Genomic DNA, 22,457 nt, shown 5'->3' with positions numbered 1-22,457 from the left:
AGGAATACACTTAAAAAATTAAACTGTCAATGGTTCTAAGGACGGATGTCCATCGTGGTATAGCAGATAGAACTACCTTAATTTTTCCTGTGCCTCTTTTTCAAATGTCGCCACATTTTAATGTTGTTGGCGGCATCTCAGCCCTGGGGAGCTATTTAACATTTTTCCAACACTTTGATAATCGCACTTTGCGGGCAGATTAATTATTTACGAGCGCCGTGTCCTCTGCTACCTGAGTTCACTCGCGTCGTTTAACCCGCAGACAGCCGACGACAAAAGCCCAGAAGTTGTTGTTAAATCTTGGTAATGCCTAAAGCACCGGGCCACCTCCCACCTCCCACTCCCGCTCCAGCTCCGCCGCCCGAATCTGAAATACAAACGCCAGACCAAGTATATTTGTCGCCGGTCTTAAGAGATTGCGGCGCACAATTTCCGCGCCCGGGTTGGGGTCAGGTCGCCACCTCGGCCGCCTTCCCGGGAGATTTTCCGGGGCGGAAAAGCAACCGCAAGACATCAAAGCGCACACACCGAGGGCCAAAAGTCATCGCGAGTCAGGTGAGGAACGAGAGATTAAGCCACGGCGTGGGCAGTGAGCAGGAGCCCTTGCAAAAAAATCCTTCAAACAAGCCAAAGGGAACTCATTATTCCTATTCTGGCTTTAAATTAATTTTCTATTGAAATAAATATATTATTCCCATGACTATAAATCAATGAGGATAAGATCGTGGTATAACCTTGACTCGCACTTAATGCCCCCTATTATTAAATGATAATATTTCAATTGGCACCCAGCCCTTTGCAAATTGAAAAAAAAAAAACAATGTGCGGTGAAGAGGAACTAGATCATCTTCCGGCATAATTAAAGGAATGGTACGAGTTAATTCCTTTCTTTGGACCCCGCTGCCACCGGAGGCGCAGTGAAGGCGTCAAATTAATGCGCTAAATGCAATTTGCGGCACTGAAAAGGCGGCTTAAGGCGATGCCAAGTGCCGGGCTCTTTGAGCCAACTTGCAGGCAGAGAAACTTTTACTTTGTACCCGACCCTTTGCCGTATAAATTATGCAGTTAAGCCGGGCGGGTGTGTGGAGAGTTACACGAGATGAAAATCGGTTCAAGTTCTTAAAGAGGTTAATGTGTAAGAAAATTGTTTTGAGCTATACGAGATGGTATATGATATTCTTTAATATTTTTAGAGAGGCTCCAGTTGTACTTTAGTTAATTGATCCTATATGATTTATTCAGACTATATCCTGTGCTGGCTTAAATCTTGGGCAATCATTGACCAAAATCCACGTTACAGCTGGCCTTCTACCATTCCGACCACATTAATATTTGATTACCGCTCCCAATTCAAGCCTCCTTTGAATACCAGCATTTTGAATACTAGCCCGGAAAAATTTCCATGTGCCCCGAGGCCGAGAGCAAAGTTTGGCTAAAATATTGGCTCATAGGCGTTCTTCAGCCGGCCGTAGAATATGTGCCTAAATACATAGAAGAGAATTTAAAATAAAAGCCCACAAGCTGGCTTCCCTGCAACCAATTTTCTTTATTTTACGTTTCTCTCTTTCCTTTTTCTGTATTTTTGACTGCTTCTGGCATAATTTGAAGAACTTCCTATTCAACTTTTGCCGGCCAGCCCGGGGGTATGGGCTTACACCTTACAAGGGAGCAGTGGCAGAGCGTTTTCGGGATATATATATGACGGAGATTCCTCCAAAGATTCCATTTTTCTAGTCTGTCTGCACAGCAAGTTCTGCTCGTTGCAAGAGACGCATCCAAACTGACCTGCGTAACCCAGAGTTCTGTCTCATTTCTGCAAAGTCTATTGCCATCTCGGTTACTTGCATTCAGTCCGCGCTCTCCGACCAGACCATGCTCAGCAGCAGAGTGTGTCCCTTTTCCTCAGCTACTGTGCATTCTAACACTACTAGACAATGTGTCGCCACACCAAAGCTGTACGCACATGACGCACAACTACTAGACAATGTGTCGCCACACCAAAGCTGTACGCACATGTACAATGGGCAAACTAACCATTCTACGACACGGCCTTCCTGACAACTCACACGTCCTCGTGTGTTTTGTTTTCAATACCACGAGACTCAATTTCTCTTTAAACTTTTCTTTATTCTTAAACAGATATTTCTTTTCTTTCTTTTTACTTCATGTATTGGACAAAAGCTTTCAAAAATAAAAATCACTTACATAAATATCAAATCTTCTGTATTCATTACATTTCTTCAATTAAACATAATCTTATTAATTCATTTTGTTATTCTTTAATAACATTATTCTCTTTTGTAAAATAAAACCTTTGTGCATTTCCTTTGGCACATTTTAACAATTGTGTAATTCCTTTTACACGTCTTACGATATAACATTAGTGTAGTTCCTTTAACACTTTTTAACATTTGTGTAGTTCCTTTAACACTTTTTAACATTTGTGTAGTTCCTTTAACACATTAAAATAAAATTAGTGTAGTTCCTTTAACACTTTACAATAACATTAAATTCTTTTTCAGAATATCTCTATACGTTAATTTATGCCCCCCCCCCCCTTTTTTTTATGAATCTCTTTCTTCATTGTCAGACGCATTTTCCATCATGCCGTCTCTGTCTTCGTGTATTAACTGATTATTTGGCAAAGCTCTTAAGAATTCATGGGAATATTTGTAAGTTCGCTTGCTTGTTAAAGACTTTAACAGATATCTATCTCCATCTAGTATTTTGACAATCTCAAACGGCCCTTTAAATTTAGGGTCAAGCTTAGTTTGATGACGCTCTTCGTTCTTAAGCAAAACATGATCGCCTAAACTATGTTTAACAATTTTCGCCTTATTACTATCAAACCTGCGCTTATCATATCGTGCGCCGTCTTCCATATTCTGTTTTGCTTCTTTTCTTAGATTTTCTCTGTCTATTTTGTCATCAACTTCCTCATCTATTGGTAGTAAGCCAAAAGGTCTAGCTTCTTTACCAATTAACAATTCTAATGGGCTAAACTTAGTAACTCTATTCGCCGTACAATTCATTGCCAATTGCACCTCGGCCAACGCATCCTGCCACGACCTCTGACCGGTTTCCACAGCCGTCAACATACTTTTGAGTGTGCTCATTACTCGCTCGACCTGACCGTTGGCCCTACTCGCACCGGTGGCAATTAAATGCAAATTAATTTTTTGAGAAGAACAAAACTCACGAAAATCTGAACTTGCAAAACAACGACCTTGATCCGCTATAATACGGGTAGGCAAGCCAAATAAAGAGACAACTGATCTTACGGCCTTAATACAACTTTCCGTATCTATTTTCAAAGTGTGGTAAAAATAAACAAATTTTGTAAATGCGTCTATTAAGACGATAACATATTCTTTTAAGTCGTTTTTACCACTCAATTTTCCTGTTATGTCAATATGTACAGTGTGCCACGGAATATCTATTTTAGGAATAGAATGTAACTCTGCCTGTACTTTTCCTACAGGTGGCTTCGACAATTTACAAGTGATACAGTTTTCTACGAACCGACGCACATATTTTGACATGTTTTCAAACCAATAATAGCTATAAACCTTATCCAATGTCTTTTCCCAACCCAAATGCATTATTGATTCGTGGACATGATTGATAATTGCCCACCGAAATGACCTTGGAATTACCGGTAGACATTTAGTTTTACCATTTCGCTGTATTTTTCTATGCAAAATACCTTTACGTAATTCGTAGGTTTTATCTAAATTATCTGGTAATTCATTATTTCTTAATTTAGTTGATATTTCTAAAATCTCGCTATCACGCTGCTGTTCCGAAATTAACCAATTGTCGGTTACCTCAGTCAGATTTATTCGCTTCTCAGGTATCCTATTCTGACCACTATTTTCCACAGGTGTTTTATTTTGATCATTATTTTTCTCAGGCACTGGATTCCGAGATAGACAATCTACGTGCGCCATTCGTTCACCCTTTCTGTATTCTAAGTCGAACTTAAACGATTGCAAAAATCCCCACCACCTATGTACCCTCGGCGTTAAATAAAGTTTTGTGCGACTGGCCTTCAATGAATTGCAATCTGTATATACGACAAATTTACGTCCCTGCAAGTAATGGCGGAAATATTGGATACTGTTAACAACCGCTAGCGTCTCTAATTCATAAGAATGGTATTTAGACTCGGCAGGAGACGTACATTTACTATAATACTCGATGACATGGGGTTTTTTGTCAATTTTGTGCAATAATATAGCTCCATAGCCGATTGAACTGGCGTCAGTGTGCAACTCTATTGCGTATTGCGGGTCGAATATGATCAAAACGGGGGCCTGTGTCAACACTGATATGATTTTAGTTCGTATTTGCTCGTGTTCTGGTAGCCAGGTGAAAGTTGCAATCTTCTTTGACGTTAGGTGATACAAAGGCTTAAGCGTTTCCGAAAATTTTGGAACGAACTGTCTGAAATATGAAGCCAATCCAATAAATTGTCGTAACTGCGACACAGATTGTGGAGGCGGTAAATCAATTAATGCTTTTATTTTACGTGGGTTTGGCCTAATTTCCCCGTTGCTTATTTCGAACCCCAGATACTCTATACGAGTTTTAAGAAAGGAGCACTTAGTTACATTAAACGAAAATCCGGCCTTACTTAGTGTTTCTAGCACAGTACGCAACCGTTCCAACGCCTCTTCTTTGGTTTCGGCTATAACCAACACATCATCAATATAAACGATAGCATATGTGTGTGCTAGGGTTCCTAATGCCTTTATTATGGCCCTCTGGAACACAGAAGGTGCATTTTTCAAGCCAAAAGGCATGGTCAAAAACTCGTACTGTCCTTCTGGTGTTACAAACGCTGTTCGCTCAATCGAATTTTCATGTACTGGAATTTGGTAGAAGCCACTAGCCATATCTAAGCTCGAAAAATATTTGGCACCGCGAAGCCTGGCAATCTGGTCTGCGATAAGGGGCAACGGATACCTATCAGCAATGGTATTCTCATTTAATATCCTATAGTCCACACAAAGACGATCAGTGCCGTTTTTCTTCTTTACCAACATCATAGGGCTAGCGAAAGGTGAGGAACTTGGACGAATAACATTAGCTTTCAATAATTCATTAATTTTACAACGCACATGGTTTTTCTCTTCTTCACTTAGCCTGTAAGGACGTCGTTGCACCGTCTTTAGTGGATCTATTAAATTAATTTCCAACTGCCCTGTCGAGACTCGAGTTTTTGGAATACCGCTGATAAACCAATCAGAGTAACACTTTAGGATATTTGTTAAGGCCATTTTATCGGATTCGACTAAATCAATATCCGCATTTAAAATATCTTTGTAATCAGTTACAGTCAAAACATCTACCCTTTTTGTTTTATAAATTTGGAATTTTTCGGCGTCTATTGTTACTCCAAAGCCCAAGCTAAGGATTTCACGACCAACCAACACATCGTATTTCAGATACTTATCCATAATTACGTGTAACAAAATTTCAAAGCAATATTGTTCAATATTTATATTACATAATACTTGCTGAGTACTACAAATGGAATCATTACTTAAACCGTTAAGTTTTACAATGTTATTTATTCTTTTTCCCTTAAATTTATCCACGACGCTTTCCTTCACTAAGGAGCATTCAGCACCCGAATCAAAACAAAATGGAACAGACTCACCGGATGCCCTTATTATTCCAGTCGGTGGAGCTACTGTGCAGATATCTACCCGCTTCTCATACGTTCGGCCTTTTGGACAAGCAGATGCAAAATGTCCCAATTCGTCGCACTTGAAGCATTTAATGCTTGACCGATCCTTCAGTCCAGTCACGTTGCTGCCGCTGTGGATTTTCCCTTTGCTCTGGCCCTTTTCCAAGCGAGCACGGCATTCGGCGTATTTATGGCCACCCTTTCCACAGTAATTACATTTCATCGGGGTCGGAAACTTGTACTTCTTGCGCTCCGAGCCAGTTGAATCGTCGTCCATGCTGCGCTTTTTGAAAGAGTGTGCGTGTAGCTGTTGTTGTAGCTCATTGCGAGTTTTCACGTTGTTTGTAAAAATCCAGTGTGTCAACTTGTTATCTATTTGTGCCATGTGAGCCAGAGTCACAGATACCGCTATTTCTTCCAAATCCTTGGTTTTCCATTTTGACATAAGTAGCGTCACAATACGGCTACCGTATTCAGCGAAGCCCTCCTCCGGCTTTGGTCGACCATTCAAAACACTTAATAGCGTGGCGGCAGAAGTCTCAATTCCAACAAAGCGTTGTATAAACAGCTCCTTGAACTGCGCCCAAGTGATGCCGGCAAAGCAAATTTGGGAAAGCCACTGTGATGCGCCGCCTTCTAGTGCCTTGCTTAGGGCGATCACCAGATTGCTACCCTCGAGCACGTTATCCGCAAAAATTAGGTCCACTGTTGAACACCACGAGGAAGCATCTGCTCCAGCACTGTCAGGATTGAATTTTGGAAGAGTTACATGTGACACTTTTCCATCGGTTGGCGGTGCCCTTGGTGTCTGCATGTTTTTGATGATTTCCAGTAGGTTGCGGTTTTGCAGCTCCAATGCCAACAAATACGGATCGGTGGCACGATCAGTAGGCAAAGCAGATCCCACTTCTGATGACGGAGATTCCTCCAAAGATTCCATTTTTCTAGTCTGTCTGCACAGCAAGTTCTGCTCGTTGCAAGAGACGCATCCAAACTGACCTGCGTAACCCAGAGTTCTGTCTCATTTCTGCAAAGTCTATTGCCATCTCGGTTACTTGCATTCAGTCCGCGCTCTCCGACCAGACCATGCTCAGCAGCAGAGTGTGTCCCTTTTCCTCAGCTACTGTGCATTCTAACACTACTAGACAATGTGTCGCCACACCAAAGCTGTACGCACATGACGCACAACTACTAGACAATGTGTCGCCACACCAAAGCTGTACGCACATGTACAATGGGCAAACTAACCATTCTACGACATATATATATATATATTTATAAAGACAACTTGGCCCTGGTACATTACCATGCCATGTCTTGGACCGACCAGAGTATTATAAATAATTCAGTGGCCCGGTTCTGACCGGAGGCGCTTTAATGAGGCCAAAACGGACTTTTGCCATCATGAGTTTAAGCAATTTTCGTAGCCAGGTAAAGGTAGAAATATTTATGAAAATTTAACTCACGGCAATGCTTTCACTTTTTTTTTTGGATTGTGCTTTACAATGACACTTGGAGAAATAATAAATAAATGTCTCAAATATTAAATATTATTCTGATGTGCACTGAAAAGGTACAAATAAGAGCAAAGATTTGCGTTTTAAAAAAATTTTAAGTTCAGGTGGTACGTGTCTCACTCTTATCCACAGGATCGAAAGTCTGAGTGGAAAGCAAAGGTAGCTGATAAAGGTAAATATACATGACATATCCAAATGTGGGCGAGGCCCGTCTGGGGCGGAAGTAGACCAGGGCGAGGGAAGCAAGGAGGCAGGCTGCCGCAATGCGTTGGCAAAAATCAATTTCGCATAAAAAATTCAGGCAAAAATTGTATGCCAACCTTTTTTCCAGCCGATGTTTCTCCTGGAGCTTAAGTCAAAGTTATCGGGCGAGTGTGTGCTTGGGGGGGGTGTGTGCGTGTGGCATATGGCGGCATGTGAACTTAATGATTATGCAAATTGGCCTATAAATCGATTCGGAATCGGTGGCATCAACGTAAATAGCGCTAGTTTAGCTGGATAGCCATGAAAACAAAAAAGTTCCTAAACAAACATTGATTTTTAAATGTTTTGATTGAATAATCGTGGGATAAAAGTAATACCTACTTTTTTCTTTATGTTTTTTACTTTTTTTGAGCCATAAATATCAATGTTAAAATATTTCTTCGTCACCCAATTCAGGCACGACACGCTCCTAATGCCTTTCGAGCTCGTCAACGCACTATAAAAATATCATTATCAGTGCAAAAGTTTGCTTATCAAAGATGACTCCGACAACAGCAACAGGATAGAATGGAAACAAGAAATTCTAAAAAAATGTGGCAAGAAATTTGCATATTACAAGGCCCAGACCGAAGACACGCGGCTGCTACTGTCGTTGAAGTTGAAAAATGAAAGGCCAGGAAAATTGAATTGGCAACTGGTCGTCTGGCTGTCTTCCCTTCCCGCCATACTGCATCCCCGTTTATCATTAAATTCAAATATCAATCAATTTATCATAAAAAGAACCGGAAGAGTCGACAACGGCGCTAGTCAAAAGCAGGAAAACAGGAAGGAGTAGACTGCAGTTCTGGCTGCAATGCAATGGAGAAAACTTATAAAAGCTAACGAAAGGAAGGGTAATTGGATGCATTATTAATGAAATACCAAATAATATCTATTTTATCCGTCACACACTGCGTATACGAAATGAATATCACACATTGCGCATACGCAACGTATATCCACATTTCACATGCTATTGGCAAACCGCAAAGAAAATTACTGTCTCTAAAATGCTCCTATTAACTAGTTGACACTTGTGTCCTCAGTTCCCTTTAAGCCTTTAAGTAAATTATTGCTAATGGCTTTCACACAAAGTCTAGAATCCCGATAAGGGAGGCGCTCGCTAGCAAAGTAATCACAACATTTGATTGATTGAAATCAATTTCCCGTCAGAGACATCTGTGAGTTGTGGCGGAGTGTGTGTGCTGGGGTTGTTTGTATTTCTGCATATATTTGTTGTAGCTTGGTTACTCCATGGAATAGAAACACTGGGAAAAAAGTACAAAAAGTTATACAAATGTTAGAAATTCATAAAAGTTCTCATGCATCTTTATATTTCAGCCTTAGAGGTTGTATGAAAATTTTAAATATTTAAGAACACTTTTATCAATTGAAATATTCTCAGTGTATGAGAAACACTGTTTATAGCGATACGCTTGAAGTCAAGACTTTCTCTGTTGCCACAACTTGGAAATTCCTGCACTGGGGTTGTCATAGACACTGAGTGCAGACAAACGACTTGTTTAGCCCGATGCCACCTACTCCAAATTTTCACCATCTCCGGGAGTGCTACTCCTTCCGAGAACCGCGTTCCTATAATTTATATTGCCCCTCTTTGAGTTACTGCGCTATTCCGCGAAATTAATTTTAAATGAGTGGCTGTCTGGCATTATATAGATTCATATATGAATAATAAATGAGAGTGCATTTGTCTGGAAATCGTAGCGCCTCTCACTTTCCGATTTGCACCATCAAAAAATATCTGCCCACATTGTTGGGCGAAAGTAGAACAAAGCTTGGAGTACGTGGTTGGGATTTTTATAACCAAATCAGGACGAGCACTCCCACCCGGAGATACAGCTGCTTTTTTGGCATTGCTTTTTATTGTTTTTTATGATCATTTGTATTCATCAATTTTGTATTGATTTGGCTGGCGGGGAGCTGGCGGGTCGGACTAAGGAGAGAAAGCATTTATATGCCAAGGCAACGAAAGGATAAACAAAACTTGGCAGAAGCCAATGAATTCTGATGTTTTGTTGCTGCCTCGCGTCCTCCATCCCCCTCGTCCCTGGCCATCGGTTCTTTGCCAGTTCTTGGCAATTCCGCACAGCATCTTACGAATTTATGAGCTATAAAAACATCTGCCCGAGCGGACTTACCCCATCCCCCATACTCCTCGACTCGCTATCTTCCCCTTTATGCTCCCTGTGTGGTAAGGGCAAACAAAAGTAAAGTGCTCCACTTTTTGATTACTTTTTGTTATTGTTTTTATGATTTTTGTTCTGCTACTTGGCTCTTATTTTACATTTTTATATTACTTCTTCGGGAGTTTGTTGTCCCTTCTTTTCATGCGTTATTTTAATTAGGCGCCAAATGCATAATAAAATAGATATTTGCCATTTGGGGTGGGGGACTTGTGTGCGAGAATATGTCAACAGATAAATGGGACTTGGATTCGGAAAAAGGCATCAAATAGCATCTAATGAAGATGTTCTTGAAAGACTGATCAGAGAAGCGACAAAAACCATTCATGAAAGGTAAATACAATTAGTTTATTCCCCCTTTGAGACAGCCACGCAGAAGGAAAATATCGCTTAATGGAATTTATTCAATTTATTAAGTGCAGCGCAGACATGTGTACATTATATTATATTAACTTTTGAAGCATGACTTTTAAATATTTAATCAAGCTGCGCGCGCATATTAAAATTGCATTAAGAATGTCACAGAAACGCTATTTTTTCCACATCCGAATTAATCCGTGAAAACCCCTGGGTTGGGTGGGGGTGGTGAAAAAACAAGATGCACTGCGGTGGGACAGCGTATAAAAAATTGAATATGCAGCCAACAGAATAACTGAATTCATAAAACGCATCGCAAGAGGAGGATGGGGCATGAAATGCGGCAGAAATGAAATGTTAACAACGCCAAAAGCCGAAAAGTAGTACGCCCATTTTCATGGAAAATAATGAAACGAGGCGTATAAATAAAAGATGCCACAGCGACTTTGGCGACATCAAAGTTATTGACAACTGTAAAGTTGGTGTAATCTCTACGCGCCGGCCACCCATTCGCCCACATGGCGAATGTCAGGATTCAATTAAAATTTTATGATACGCTCAAAGCAACAAAAAGCAGCGACTTTGAAGGGAGTCCAGAATTACACTGAAAAAAAGCCACATTTATATTCAGGACATGGCTTTTTTCATATTTTTTTCACGCTGTCCTGAAAAGGAAAGTTTTGCCCTTCGGGGGAGTGGAAAATTCGCCGACACTCAACTGTCATAATGAAAGCAGCTGCACGCTCACTCACACACTCACACGACCGCCATTGCACTAAAGCTCACACACACACACACACACATGCTCACTCAAACACTCATTCAGGCCATTGGAAGTTTGGGATGCCGCTGTTCTCTTTTCTCTGATGCCACTCATCCCCCGCGCCGCTTTCACTGCTTTCTCCGCCCCTCTCTTTACTTTGTGGCCGCGCCAACTGCACACAAGTGCTGCGCATTTTGATATAAATTTATGAATACCCTACCCACAAGCCACCGGGTATACTGCGTTCGAGGAAGGACAATAAAAATTCCATTGAGCTGAGGAGGTAAAAGCTTACAATGTTCACAGAAGTCCATCAAATATTTACTACATGAGTCTTCAACAACTATGTTCTAAGCTATTGGAAAAAATATTAAAAATGTAGGAGATGCGTAGTCCGGTCTAGTCCAGCGCCAAACACCAGCAATGACATTCTAACCATTTTTTGTGCAGCCATTATTGTTGTTGGCCATCTTGAGCATCATTTGCGTGGCGATTTTTGTGCTGAGCTCTTGGTTTTTGGGCCAAAGCGGAATAAAACGAATATAACCATTAAAATGATGGTTATAATTTAGCCAACAATTTGGCTGGCATTGTTTTGTAGCAGGGCCAGCTGCTAATGCGGCTTTATTGTTATGGATGTGCCAGTACTTTCTCCCTTCTTTATTTATTTTTTTTGGCCTTCCACAGATCTTTCGCAAACAAACAAACCAACGGACAGCGGACTGGGCTCATGTGCATGTGGATATGCAAATGGGTATGTTAACAGGATGTTGCAGCATGTTCGTCATAAATTCTGGCTGGAGTGGCACCAGTACCAGAACCGTGAGGGGCAAGGCGGCGGGATGGGCCACAAATCGACCATCTGCAGTGACCTTTCAACTGCCGCCCATAAAACTGTCCTGCCCGTCGGCCCACTCCCTCCGGCCCTTTACAAGTTAAAGTCCATGGAACGGGGCCGAAAAACGGATGCGATAAGCTTAACCCATCCGAACACTCAGTGGAGGCATTGATTACCAGCGGCCCAAATAAATTACGACAACTCAGAGCTCTGGTCCAGTCAAATGGCAAACTTTCGCCTGCAACTTTCACTTTGGGCGTGGAAGCGGGAGCCGAAGCCAAGGAAGGAGCCGGAGGCGGAATTTTTCCGCTCTATTTGCGCCGCACAGTCACTGCCAAAAATCCACTGCAGGCGCCTAACAAAAGGCAGCAGACTAGGAGACCAAAATACACTTTAACAAAAGAGCCCCTCGAGATGGCAAGTTCTTATATTATTTTATTTTATTTAATATTTCTTAAATATTATTTTAAATCTGAAAAAATACTTTCGCAATGATTCGTTTGGCTGTGTCCTTCGAGGAGCAAAAAAACACTCCACTTAGTGGACTTTAAAACCAACATTGAGCTGCCACTTGCCATTTGCCAGGACCAGGCTCGAGAGTGCGTCTTGGCAGCGATGGGCGCGTGACAGGCGGGGGGCGTGGCAAATGATGCGTGAATAAATCAGCCCGAGCTGCAGGCACATGTAACTAATGTTTCCTTGGCCAGACACGGGCCCATCCCTAAACTTCCGAAGCGCATTCCGAGGGAAAGTGTTCGAGGAAATGACACAAGTGAAAATATTTCAAATACATAGTTGGCCCGAAGGCGGCGGAGAAGTGGAAGAAACTTTGCCGGGTGTGGGCCATCGATTGAATTGTCTTTACGCTTTGGTGAGCGGCTTACACGACTTAGCCGGAGCTCTGATTGTGGGATTGTGGGCGTGAGAGTCTTATTTACTCACACCGACAACGGCCTTATCCGCTCGAGTGTCTCAAGCCTTTTCTCTCGCTTGTCTGCACTTTCTCCTAATCAAGTGCTTTCTTCCGTACAGAGTGCATAAAAAATTTCTTAAAAAAAACACTCTTCGAAGGTCAGTGATTGGATGAGCGGAATTTTGATAATGTAATATAGATTCCCTTGAGAATTTGGGTTTCTTTATTGCTCCCATCGAACTCAATCTCATCGGAGATCTTGTAAGCAAATTAATCAAATGACTCCGCACAGATTCCTCCTTTCGATTTGCACATTTGATAATTTTTGACTGCGAATCCAAATCAATTTGCTGGCCATCAACGCCCTTGAGGTTGAGGTTGCCAGGTTCTGACCTGAAAAGCCTTTTAGTCCAACATTTGCCTTTTCTACGCCCTCCACTCGTGCCCCATTTGCCGCACCCGTCCCGGTCATCCTTGGCCGGGCTGATTATTTTATGCCTGGACGGTCGGTCAGATGGTGTCATGTTGTTGCCGGCCCTTGTATTTTTTGATAAATTTTCCATATCGTTAGCAGCAGTCGGAGAAACACGAGAAGCAAGACCTTTTCTGGATCCGTTTTAAAGGGTGTTTTTCTTCCCTCCGACGTTGCTCTTTTTTACTTGCTCTTTTTTCGGGATAGCTCCACAAATTTTTGTAATACAATATTTTCACCATTAGGAGCCAGAAGTTCGAAACAGGCAAATGGTGCACCCAGTGGCCACTGACTTTGTTTGCCTCGCAATGTTTGTACTTTTCAGGAGCAGCATGTCCTTTCTCAGCCCTCGTTTTCCATCCTGCCACGTCTCCTGTGAACTTCAGGGTTTTTATTTACATGTTCGCACAACCTTTTTGTTCGGGTGAATCGAGTATTGAAAATTAATGGATATCAGGGATAAATAAACTCATGAAAAGTGCACTTTTTTAATTTATTTTTTATTTCGTAAAAGATAAATATTAATTGAGCTTAATTTATAAAACAAACATCTGTTTTTTGTTTAGTTTATATATTTTCCAGAGTGCGCTTAAATTCTATAGACTCTCTGACTTGCCCAGTTTGTTTAGGCAATGACCTAGGTTGACCCAATCGTAATCCGATCAAGTTGAGGAATTATGCTTCAAACATTTTTGGGCACAAACCAACACACTGCCCCTCATCCACCACTCCTGCCGCTCGAGCCACGAGTCCCCCCGAAACTTCCATTCACTCGTTGACTGCTTAATGGAACGTGAAGTCTGCATGATTAATAGGCGGCCGTCGGTCGTTCGTCTGAGCCTCGTTAGACACTAATGCCCAATCCCGCCCGAGCCCCAATATATACTTGCTGCCTCGTCCTCGCTCTAATGATTTCAATAAAGACGTATAGAAAAAAAACAGCCGCAAGAAGTCAGCACACGGAGACTTTCATTTTGTTTCAATTTGCTTAGGGGCGTTTTCGGACCGGATCGGACTGAATTGGGCCGAACTGAAGTGAAAAACCGGACAGGACCTTATGGGTCACTTCGGACCTTCCCTCCTTTGTTTGTCTTTACTGTGCGTTTCAGCTTTTTTCGTCTGGTTTTCGGCTCTTACTTTTAATTAAAATGCTACAATTTTTCCCAAAAACATCTAGTGGAGGCCTTCTTAGAGTACAGCACTGATTTTACCTCTCACCTGCAATAATGACTGTATTTTTCTGACAACGAATGCGTTTTAAGCAATTTGCTTCATCAAAACGATGTTATCGAAGAGTGTCGTGAAATATGCGGAAGGCTCTGGATTACTGTTGATGGACGTCCCGCTCCACATTTCCTTATTATTTATTTGTGTTTGAGACACCTCGGCTGCCGTGTCCTTGTGTCAATGGCAATAAAATAAAAAGCATCAGGAAGAAAATAGAAACAATCTAGGAGCTTCCATCAATTGGGCAAATGTAGAGATAAACTTCAACAAAAGCTTAGTGGCTCAAAATGTTTTTGTCTGGCAAACACATGACATTGATACGAGTGTGTATGTTATATATATTGTATGTGTGCGTATTTTATCTGTGGCAGCAATCTGTGTATGCGTGTGTGAATAATCAAAATAAACAACAACGGGAGAAAAAACACTAGCATGCATGCCCACAGAGCCTCAGTTGCCTCGGCCATTGTGGCGACACAATTTTATTTAAACAAAAGCCTACTTGAGCTTTTGCTCAGTTTGCGAGCAACAATTTAATGGTGTTTTGTGTGGGTAGGAGGGGCGGTGGATAAACACACAGTATCCGTTTAAGCGCCTACATATGTAGGCCATAATGCCCACATATGCATCATCTGCCGGGTGCTCTTCTCGGAGCACTAAAAGATGTTCTTGGAATCTGAAATCTTAGTTTAAGCTTAGATTAAATGTATTTCTTTTTAAATAAGTATAAGTTTAAATGATAAATCAAGGATGCATGGTGTGTGCCAAAAAGCGTAGCATACTTTTTCGGTCCAGTTGGCTCACCATCAATATCCTTGAAAATAATGTGCATGAAAGTAAGCAGATACTATGTGATTATTTTGACCCCTGTCCTCTCGACTTGAATAATGGCGATTGGTGTTGCCAGCTAATGAGCTGGATGCGGAAAAAATGGGAAAATAGCGGCCTATATTCATAGTCACATATAGATGTTGGCCGGCGAAAGTGAGAGCAGGTGGAGCTCCTTTATTTGTGTTTGGCTTTTCGTTTTGCATTATTTTTGGCAAAATTCAATGAGAACGAGCTGAATTTCCAATGAAATTTCAACGAATTTCAAATTTACAGTTAGCCTGCGGATGAGGGGCGAATTGTAGATGGGGGCGGGCCGATGGAGGCTTGGTGGCTTCGTGGCTTGGCGGCTGAGCAGCTTGACTGGGGAGACGCTGTCAGAAGCAATCAGGCTGCAGGCGCAACTCGGCAATATCAAAGAGCGTATTAACATGCAAAGCAGGACCCACAACCGAAGCCAAAGCGCAAAAATGAAGAGTGAGGATGGCAAACGGGGGCAGGGGCTGCCGAAGCAAAAAAAAATGCGAAAAAAAAAACCAAACTTGACTTGCCACAGAAGGCGCAACAAAATTGAAAACCATTAGGATTAATGTTTAGTTGAAAGATTTGCGCGTTAAGCCATTTTTACATGGCTGCCTTTGGCTGCTCGCCTCCAATTGCTAATGTAGTTTATGTGTAGGCCGAGGGAGTAGTGGGTGGTGGTGGCTGGAGGCCGGAGGCCGGGGAGGATCCTTAACGTTAACTGACGGGCGTTGGCTCCTGCCTCTGCCACTGCCACTGCTACTGCTGATGCTGATGCTGTTCCTGCTGTTAGGCTTAAGGCGAGACGCACAAACGACATGTAAAATGTGACATTTTAATGTATGCAAATGAGACGTTGAATTAAGCCAACGCACACACACACACACACACAGCAGATCAGAGAGTGGGCGGGACTGGGACGACCAGGAGATTCCCGCTGGTGTGCAAACATTCACTTGGAACCATATCCGTTTCCGCTTCTCAGCAGTCTCTATCTCCGGCAGCCGTCCTCCCTCTGCCTTTGTGATATGATTTGAAAATAATGAAAAGACAGTAACAGTCCTTCCCTCCTACCAGACCACGATATTAGTGGCTTCCTCACGAGTCGGTCTGGGCGGAAATGTCAATTTAACTTGCTTGAACCCCCGAAAAATGCGATAAAAAGAGAAACATTTTGTCTTAGGAAGTGGCAACTACCTCTTCTGAGAGGAAGTTTCCTATAAACAGAACTTTTGGAAGATTTCTTTATGAATGTCATACCAAAATATAGCATGTTCGAACATACTTTTCAATCAAAAATGTACAGAGTACAAAAAAAAAACAACCAAAGTGAGCCCCAAGAAGGGACTTGTTCAATTTATTAATTTCTATTCCGTCTGCGTTCCACAATTTGTCCTGAACGACTCGACTCCTTTGTTTTCGGACATAGGTCCTGTTTGATTGTTTTGCTCTTTGGCGTTCAATTTGTTGATTGTTTTTCTTGGGATTTTCTGTTGGAATTTGTTGTGGGGGGAACTTGCGTTTCCTTCTCGGAAAGATGTTGAAAAAACATTTGATTATGAAGTGTGTAGAATTCTTGGTTGCAGTAGGATTTTTGGGAAATCCTGGCCCACTCTTGAGGTCTTTGTTATTCTGCTTGAAAGCTAGTGTGACTCAGTAATAAAGTTTAACGATTTTTCCAGTTAGGGCAACGATTAAAAATACAATATAATTATCTCTTGGGTAAACTTGCTCGTGTTTATGACCCCACTTAAAATGAATTCCCTCATACTTGCGCCCATTAGTGTTTTGGGCGAACCCTTTTGCAAAAAATTTGTAATGAAAAACTAGCCAAAAGCCCTGCATTAATTATGGGCCATTTAAAATGTGCCTAGAAAGGAGAAAAATAGAGCAGGCCCTCCAGGACTCACCAGAAAATATGTAAAACGAGAGTAAGATTTATAACTCACCGATTAGGACGAGTATCACATGCAGGATATACCAAATCTGCAGATTTGACGCCGCTGTCCTTCGACCGGCTCCATGTCCCGTGGCCGACTTCCTAGTTCCCGGAGCCTGTTGCTCCGCCGCCAGCTGCCCGTGCTGGTGGGGCGAGGCGTGGTGGTGGCGGTGGCGGGTCTCGGTTTTATGGTGGTGCGGCAGCTGGTGCTGGCTGTAGGGATCCAGTGCGCACATTTTTGCCTCGGTTAAATGCCCTAAATGAGCCACGCCCACACGCACTAATGTCTTTATTAATTTCGGTGTGAAAATTTCACTTATTTCATTTGGACATTAAGTTGTTTTGGGGCTTCCCTTTTAGTGCTGCCTCTGTTCGGTAATAAAATGTTGGCTATTAATCACTTTTAATCGCGACGCGAACGAAAACAACGGAAAAGTTAAAGGCAAAAACTATTAAACGACCTTCTCTCCTCTCCCTCGCCAAAATTTCGCCACTTTCCTTCGGTGCTCTGCCTTCCATCATATGGAGCTGGGCTGCAGTCAAGTTAAAGACATAAATTTTCAAGCATTTCGGGCAAAGATTAATTACACAGCAGCCGTTTTCTCGGTTCCGATGCGGGAAAAGCGTGGAAAGCGCCAAAACGGAACGGAGACCTTGCCATATAAATTTAAGGTCCTTCGGTCCTCAACCCTTTTCCTGATTTAGGGGTTTCGGAAGACGGTTGCCAGGCAATTGGGTTGGTCACTTTAACTCAAAATTGGATCAACTTTTTCAAGAGGATACAATTTATTTTTCTCACTATATCATACTTCATGAAGCTGCCTAGTAAAGTATGATTTGTGATCTATGTATATTCTAGAAAATAACACATCTATACTCTTATATAAAATAAGTGAATTTATAACCTCATTTGATAATTGAATTTTTTTTAAATGGACTGTTCATCTGAACAATCTAGAATAAAGTGCCTCGGTAAAAACTTTTTGTTTGAACATTATTTATAATTATCTTTTTAAGCAGCAAACGATAAAAACTCGCACTTTTATTAATGAACGTGATCTACTTTTACACAAAGGCCTTCAGGCCTTAATACAAAAAAACGTTGTTAAATATGCGAATATGATTTTTGCCATAGTCGGACATTATTTATGGACATTCACAAATCTAGCGACAACAAGAGCAATTAACAAATAGTTATAAATATTTATAAATATAAATATGCATGTCAGACCCTGACAACCAGCAAAAATATCTCCTCCTGGTTTTTTGCGTCCCTCCATTTGGCTCAAAACAAACAATGGCGCAATAAACACAAATAAATAGCTAACAAGTCAGGTGCAGATAATAAAGCAACAACACCCGGAGCTGTTATTATAATTACAACAATACTGGCGAGAGCATTCGCGAAAATAAGGACAATGAAATCAGGACTGCCCGCAGAAGTATGCAGAACGACGTGGATGGCCGAGACCCTGCCTTATAGGAAATATAGGACAGGGTGACCTGCCTCGCCCCCACTCTAAGCGGACTTAAAATCCCAGCTAGCCAAGCAACATAATTAGCCTAAATTGAAGCGGAAGGAGAAAGAGGAGCGCTAAAAAAGAAAGTAAGCGAGAGAGAGAGGAGAAAGCCAACAAAATGAAAAAATATAATTAAAGATTAAATATTCTTTGGCCGAAAGTGGAATTTATGAAGCTATTTCTGGTTGGCATTTTTAACCATGTTAGCTTGTGGTTGTTGAGAATCTAAAGACTGTCTCTCAACTGGACACTATTTTATGCTTAAAGAACATAAGCTTCAAATTCCACTGAAGCCGAATTTTTTTTGCTTAGAAGTTTTATTTATTCTCCCCGAGTCCCTGCTTCTGCTCGCATTATTTTAATTTTGGTTACTTTGAGGTTGCCTGATGATTACTTCTTGTGTTCCACTTTTTGCGCTTTAATTAACCGCAACCGCAACCGTTTTCTCAGTTTCAAAAACAACAGCAAATGCTTGACAAATGTTTGTGGCACGCAACAAATGCCGCATGCCAGGTTCAAAGTATTTCCACTACAGATTTCGCGTCCACTTTTATTTTCGGGACCTGCATATTTTCCCAAAGCACTGCTTCGAATATGTATGTTTGTACGATTCTGTTATTATTTTTGCCACACTTGCACTTTTTCGTTTCTATTTTGTATATTTTTGCCTTCCTCCTTCTGGGTTTTGTTTTTTGTAAACACGAAATTACTTTTAGTGCCCACTCACACAACCGCAGTCTCTGTGGGCCACGTGTGTGTGTGTCCGAGTGTGTGGCGTCGCCTGGTTCAGTTTTGAGTTTCGTATCGGATTCGGGAAACGCTTTCAAAAGAGCGGACCTCAAGTCCGCGCGCGGCAAAAACGACGTGCGTTCGACTCAGCGTTGAAATGTTGACTAAAAAAAACTGGTACTTCGCAGTGCCTTGTGCGTCGTGGCGCCCTCGCACGGCCAAGGCGGGAACCTACCCTGCTGGGGCGCCTTTCACCGAGAGAAAGTGCGAGAAAGCTCGTCCTCGAGGACAAAGCTGGGAGAGCAGTGCTTTCTGGCGCTCTTGTTTGATTCGTTTCCAAAACGTTCCTTTAAGATGGGGCTGTTAGCAGGACCATGTCCCAGGTCAGTTAGGATCTGCTATCAGGACTTAACAGAATCAGAGGTAGTTTCATAAAAGGATGTTAGCGTTTAAAAAATAATATGGAACAAAAGAATCAAAAACCAAGTCTTTTATTCACATTCATTTAGCAGATATCCTTGGCTATCCCTTGTCATGAAATATTAGAACCTGCAATAATATAGTATAAATACTTGTTCCTTTTCATAGAAACTACTTTTATGCAAAGTCACAACTGTTATTGTGTTGGGCAGGTTAGTTAACATAAAAGCCCAAAAATAATGGGATATTTTACTATATAAGTACCTATACCAGTAGTTCTTGTATCATGACCAGAACAATGTTAATTTAAAAGTGCCATTATAAATGTTAGGTAACATATTTCTTTATAAACTAATTTTAGTTCATTTCTTAAAGCTAATTTAAAAAACAATCCAAAAACTGGTTAAGATTCTATTTAAATGCTTCCTTTTACACATAAACTTTATTAAAGACCTTCGAGTACTGTTTCTGGAGTATTTAAGTCCATAATATTAAACGTTGCAGTGAGACGGCACTTAATTATTTTAAATATTCAAGGACACTTGATTAAACCCCTCACACATCACACATCCGCCCTGTTGGCCAGCCGTAGTTTCAAGGAAAACAACGAAAAACAAAATATTATTTTTGGCGCTTAATTAAGCACAATTAAATGGAAGACGAAATAAAAGAATACACCCGCATACACAAATCCACAAACGCAGCGGAATACATAAATACAAATGAGCGTGGATGTGAAAATCAAATATAAATGGCCCTTGCTTAATGAAATAAAATGTAAATTTAACTGTCACAGTAAACCACTTAAAAATAAATATGAAAAATTATCACAATATTTAATGAACCAACAGACCAGAAAGCCAAACTTCAACTGATGACGTCAGTGGAATAGGGCGGAGTGGGGTTACAGGAAGGACTTTTAAAATTATCCCTGATATATGACTTTATCTATGCGATGCACGCAACCGAAAGTTGGGGGGTTAACTGAGCGACTTTTTTGCCCAACTGTAATGACAATGAGTTAAAATGCAATTTCAAATTGAAAATGAGAAATAAAGCAAATAATTGCATTTTGTGTGCATTAATCGAGTTAAAGTCGAGGCAATTTTTCGTTCACAACTGGGTAAGGCTTTAAGGGTTCAAATGTAGGTTTTGGTAGGATTCAACCTAGTATCCTTTCTCTGCTCCGGGCTTTCTCTTCCTCCATATGCAAATGCTGACCACTGCCATTGCTTGTGCATTCCCTCTACACTGGAAAAATCTTAGAGGCTATAAAAATATTACAATTCCTAGTAAGGAATGGAAAATATGGGTTAATTTCTTTCAGTGTTAACTCCTCCGACTCGTGTTCTATCTAAAAATTCGTCCTGGGTCAGTGGCATTTTACTTCATTTTTGGGAATGGGTCGAAATCGGTGCAGCACTTGAAATTTTTAAGCTTATATGTGGTTCTCAGCTCGGCAAAGACCAGTGAGGGTCTCTGCAAAAAATAAGGGGTTAAAGAGGCAAGTTGGGGGCACAGAGATCTGAGGACTCTGCACATTTTGTTTGCTTAGCTAATGGTGCAGTCTGGCTTAACTGAATCGGATTCCTTTGGCAACCAAAACGTTTGTGGCTAAAACGCCCAAATCCCGAGTAAAGTAAAAATATATATCTATATCAGACCTTCTTAAATGAATAAGCAATTATAATCGGAAATAATATTTGATAGATTAAAATAATTTAAGTCTCGTCCTTGGTAAGGACTTCGTATGAATTCATAAATGTATCGATGGCCTTCGAAGACCGTCTCTCCTACCCCAAATCAGAATCCAGCCCCACCCCACCTCCAAATGTCAACTTTTAGTCCCATAACTTTGCCCGCAGCTGTCATAAAAAATACGCGCAAAGGAAAAAACGGAGCGAAAATTTTTCGGCCAGGCCCAAAGGGACAGGATATGAGCAGGGGGTAGGGTTAAGGGCATACACATAAATTAATACGAAATACACTTAAACAAGAGCGGCGTGGGACGGCAAAAACAACAGAGAGAAGAAAAACTTTTGTTCTCATTGATTTATAGCGTTAATATTTCTGCTTTAATGCATCAAATAAATTAAATTGTCTTACGCACCTTTCAGCAGTCGAAGAGGGGAAAACTTTGATGGCACTTCGAAGGGCGCAAAATGGTGGTCGGATGGGGCGGGGCACATGTCTAACAGAGCATTATTTCCAGCATGAAGGAGCGAGCAGCGAACAGCAAATGCATAACTTCGATTTCGTAAAAACAAATAAATATTCATAAAAAATTATTCCTTCTTTCACGCTTACCCACCTGTTTCCCCCCTTTCTCTCACTCTTTCTACCTTTCTTCGATACTTTCTCCGCTGCCCTCCCCCAAAAAAAAGGCACTTTGCGGATCTTCAGTCGCCGCCACTGCTTTGCATACTGAAGGAATGGCAAGAGCTGGCACGGGCAAAGGCGTTTGAATTATAAATATTCATTTATGCTAAACAAGGGGGCAGAAAGTGGACCGTGGCTGGAGGGGTTGAGTGAGGGGCAGGGCCGTGAATTTCTCCAGGTGTGTGCGGGGGCGTTGCCTTCGTCGCGCCTGTTGCCTCCCATCTATCTGCCCAGCCCTGCTCCAGCTCCTGCTCCCTTCTGGCTGCTCCTTTCGCTTCTGTTTCTGTCTCAGCTCCTTACCAACAGGTCGTATGATTGATTTAATTACGGTGTAAGGCATGTTTTTTGTCAGCCGCTGGAGCATTCAACTTTGCCAAGTACGCATTATTTTT

The 22,457-nt window shown here is 41.5% G+C and overlaps 1 protein-coding gene across 3 annotated transcripts in view; it reads right to left on the bottom strand.

Annotated features, from left to right (window-relative positions):
* Positions 1-19,428, bottom strand: part of LOC6497604 — a 36,424-nt gene extending 16,996 nt beyond the window's left edge. Inside the window, exons 1-2 of one of the 3 annotated variants that reach the window (XM_014906251.3) lie at positions 18,910-19,428; positions 17,028-17,385 (exon numbers count right to left, since the gene is read on the bottom strand). In XM_014906251.3, the coding sequence (XP_014761737.1) occupies positions 17,028-17,253 (226 nt within the window). In that variant the 5' untranslated portion in view covers positions 17,254-17,385; positions 18,910-19,428. The remainder of the gene's footprint in view (positions 1-17,027; positions 17,386-18,909) is intronic. The other 2 variants (XM_014906250.3, XM_032451590.2) reach the window with 2 other exon arrangements.
* Positions 19,429-22,457: the final 3,029 nt, after the last annotated feature.

This window comes from Drosophila ananassae, chromosome 3R, assembly GCF_017639315.1.
Source record: "Drosophila ananassae strain 14024-0371.13 chromosome 3R, ASM1763931v2, whole genome shotgun sequence".
Classification (NCBI taxonomy): Eukaryota; Metazoa; Arthropoda; class Insecta; order Diptera; family Drosophilidae; genus Drosophila; species Drosophila ananassae.
Note: the sequence above shows the minus strand (reverse complement) of the source record. Positions and strands in the feature narration are given on the sequence as shown.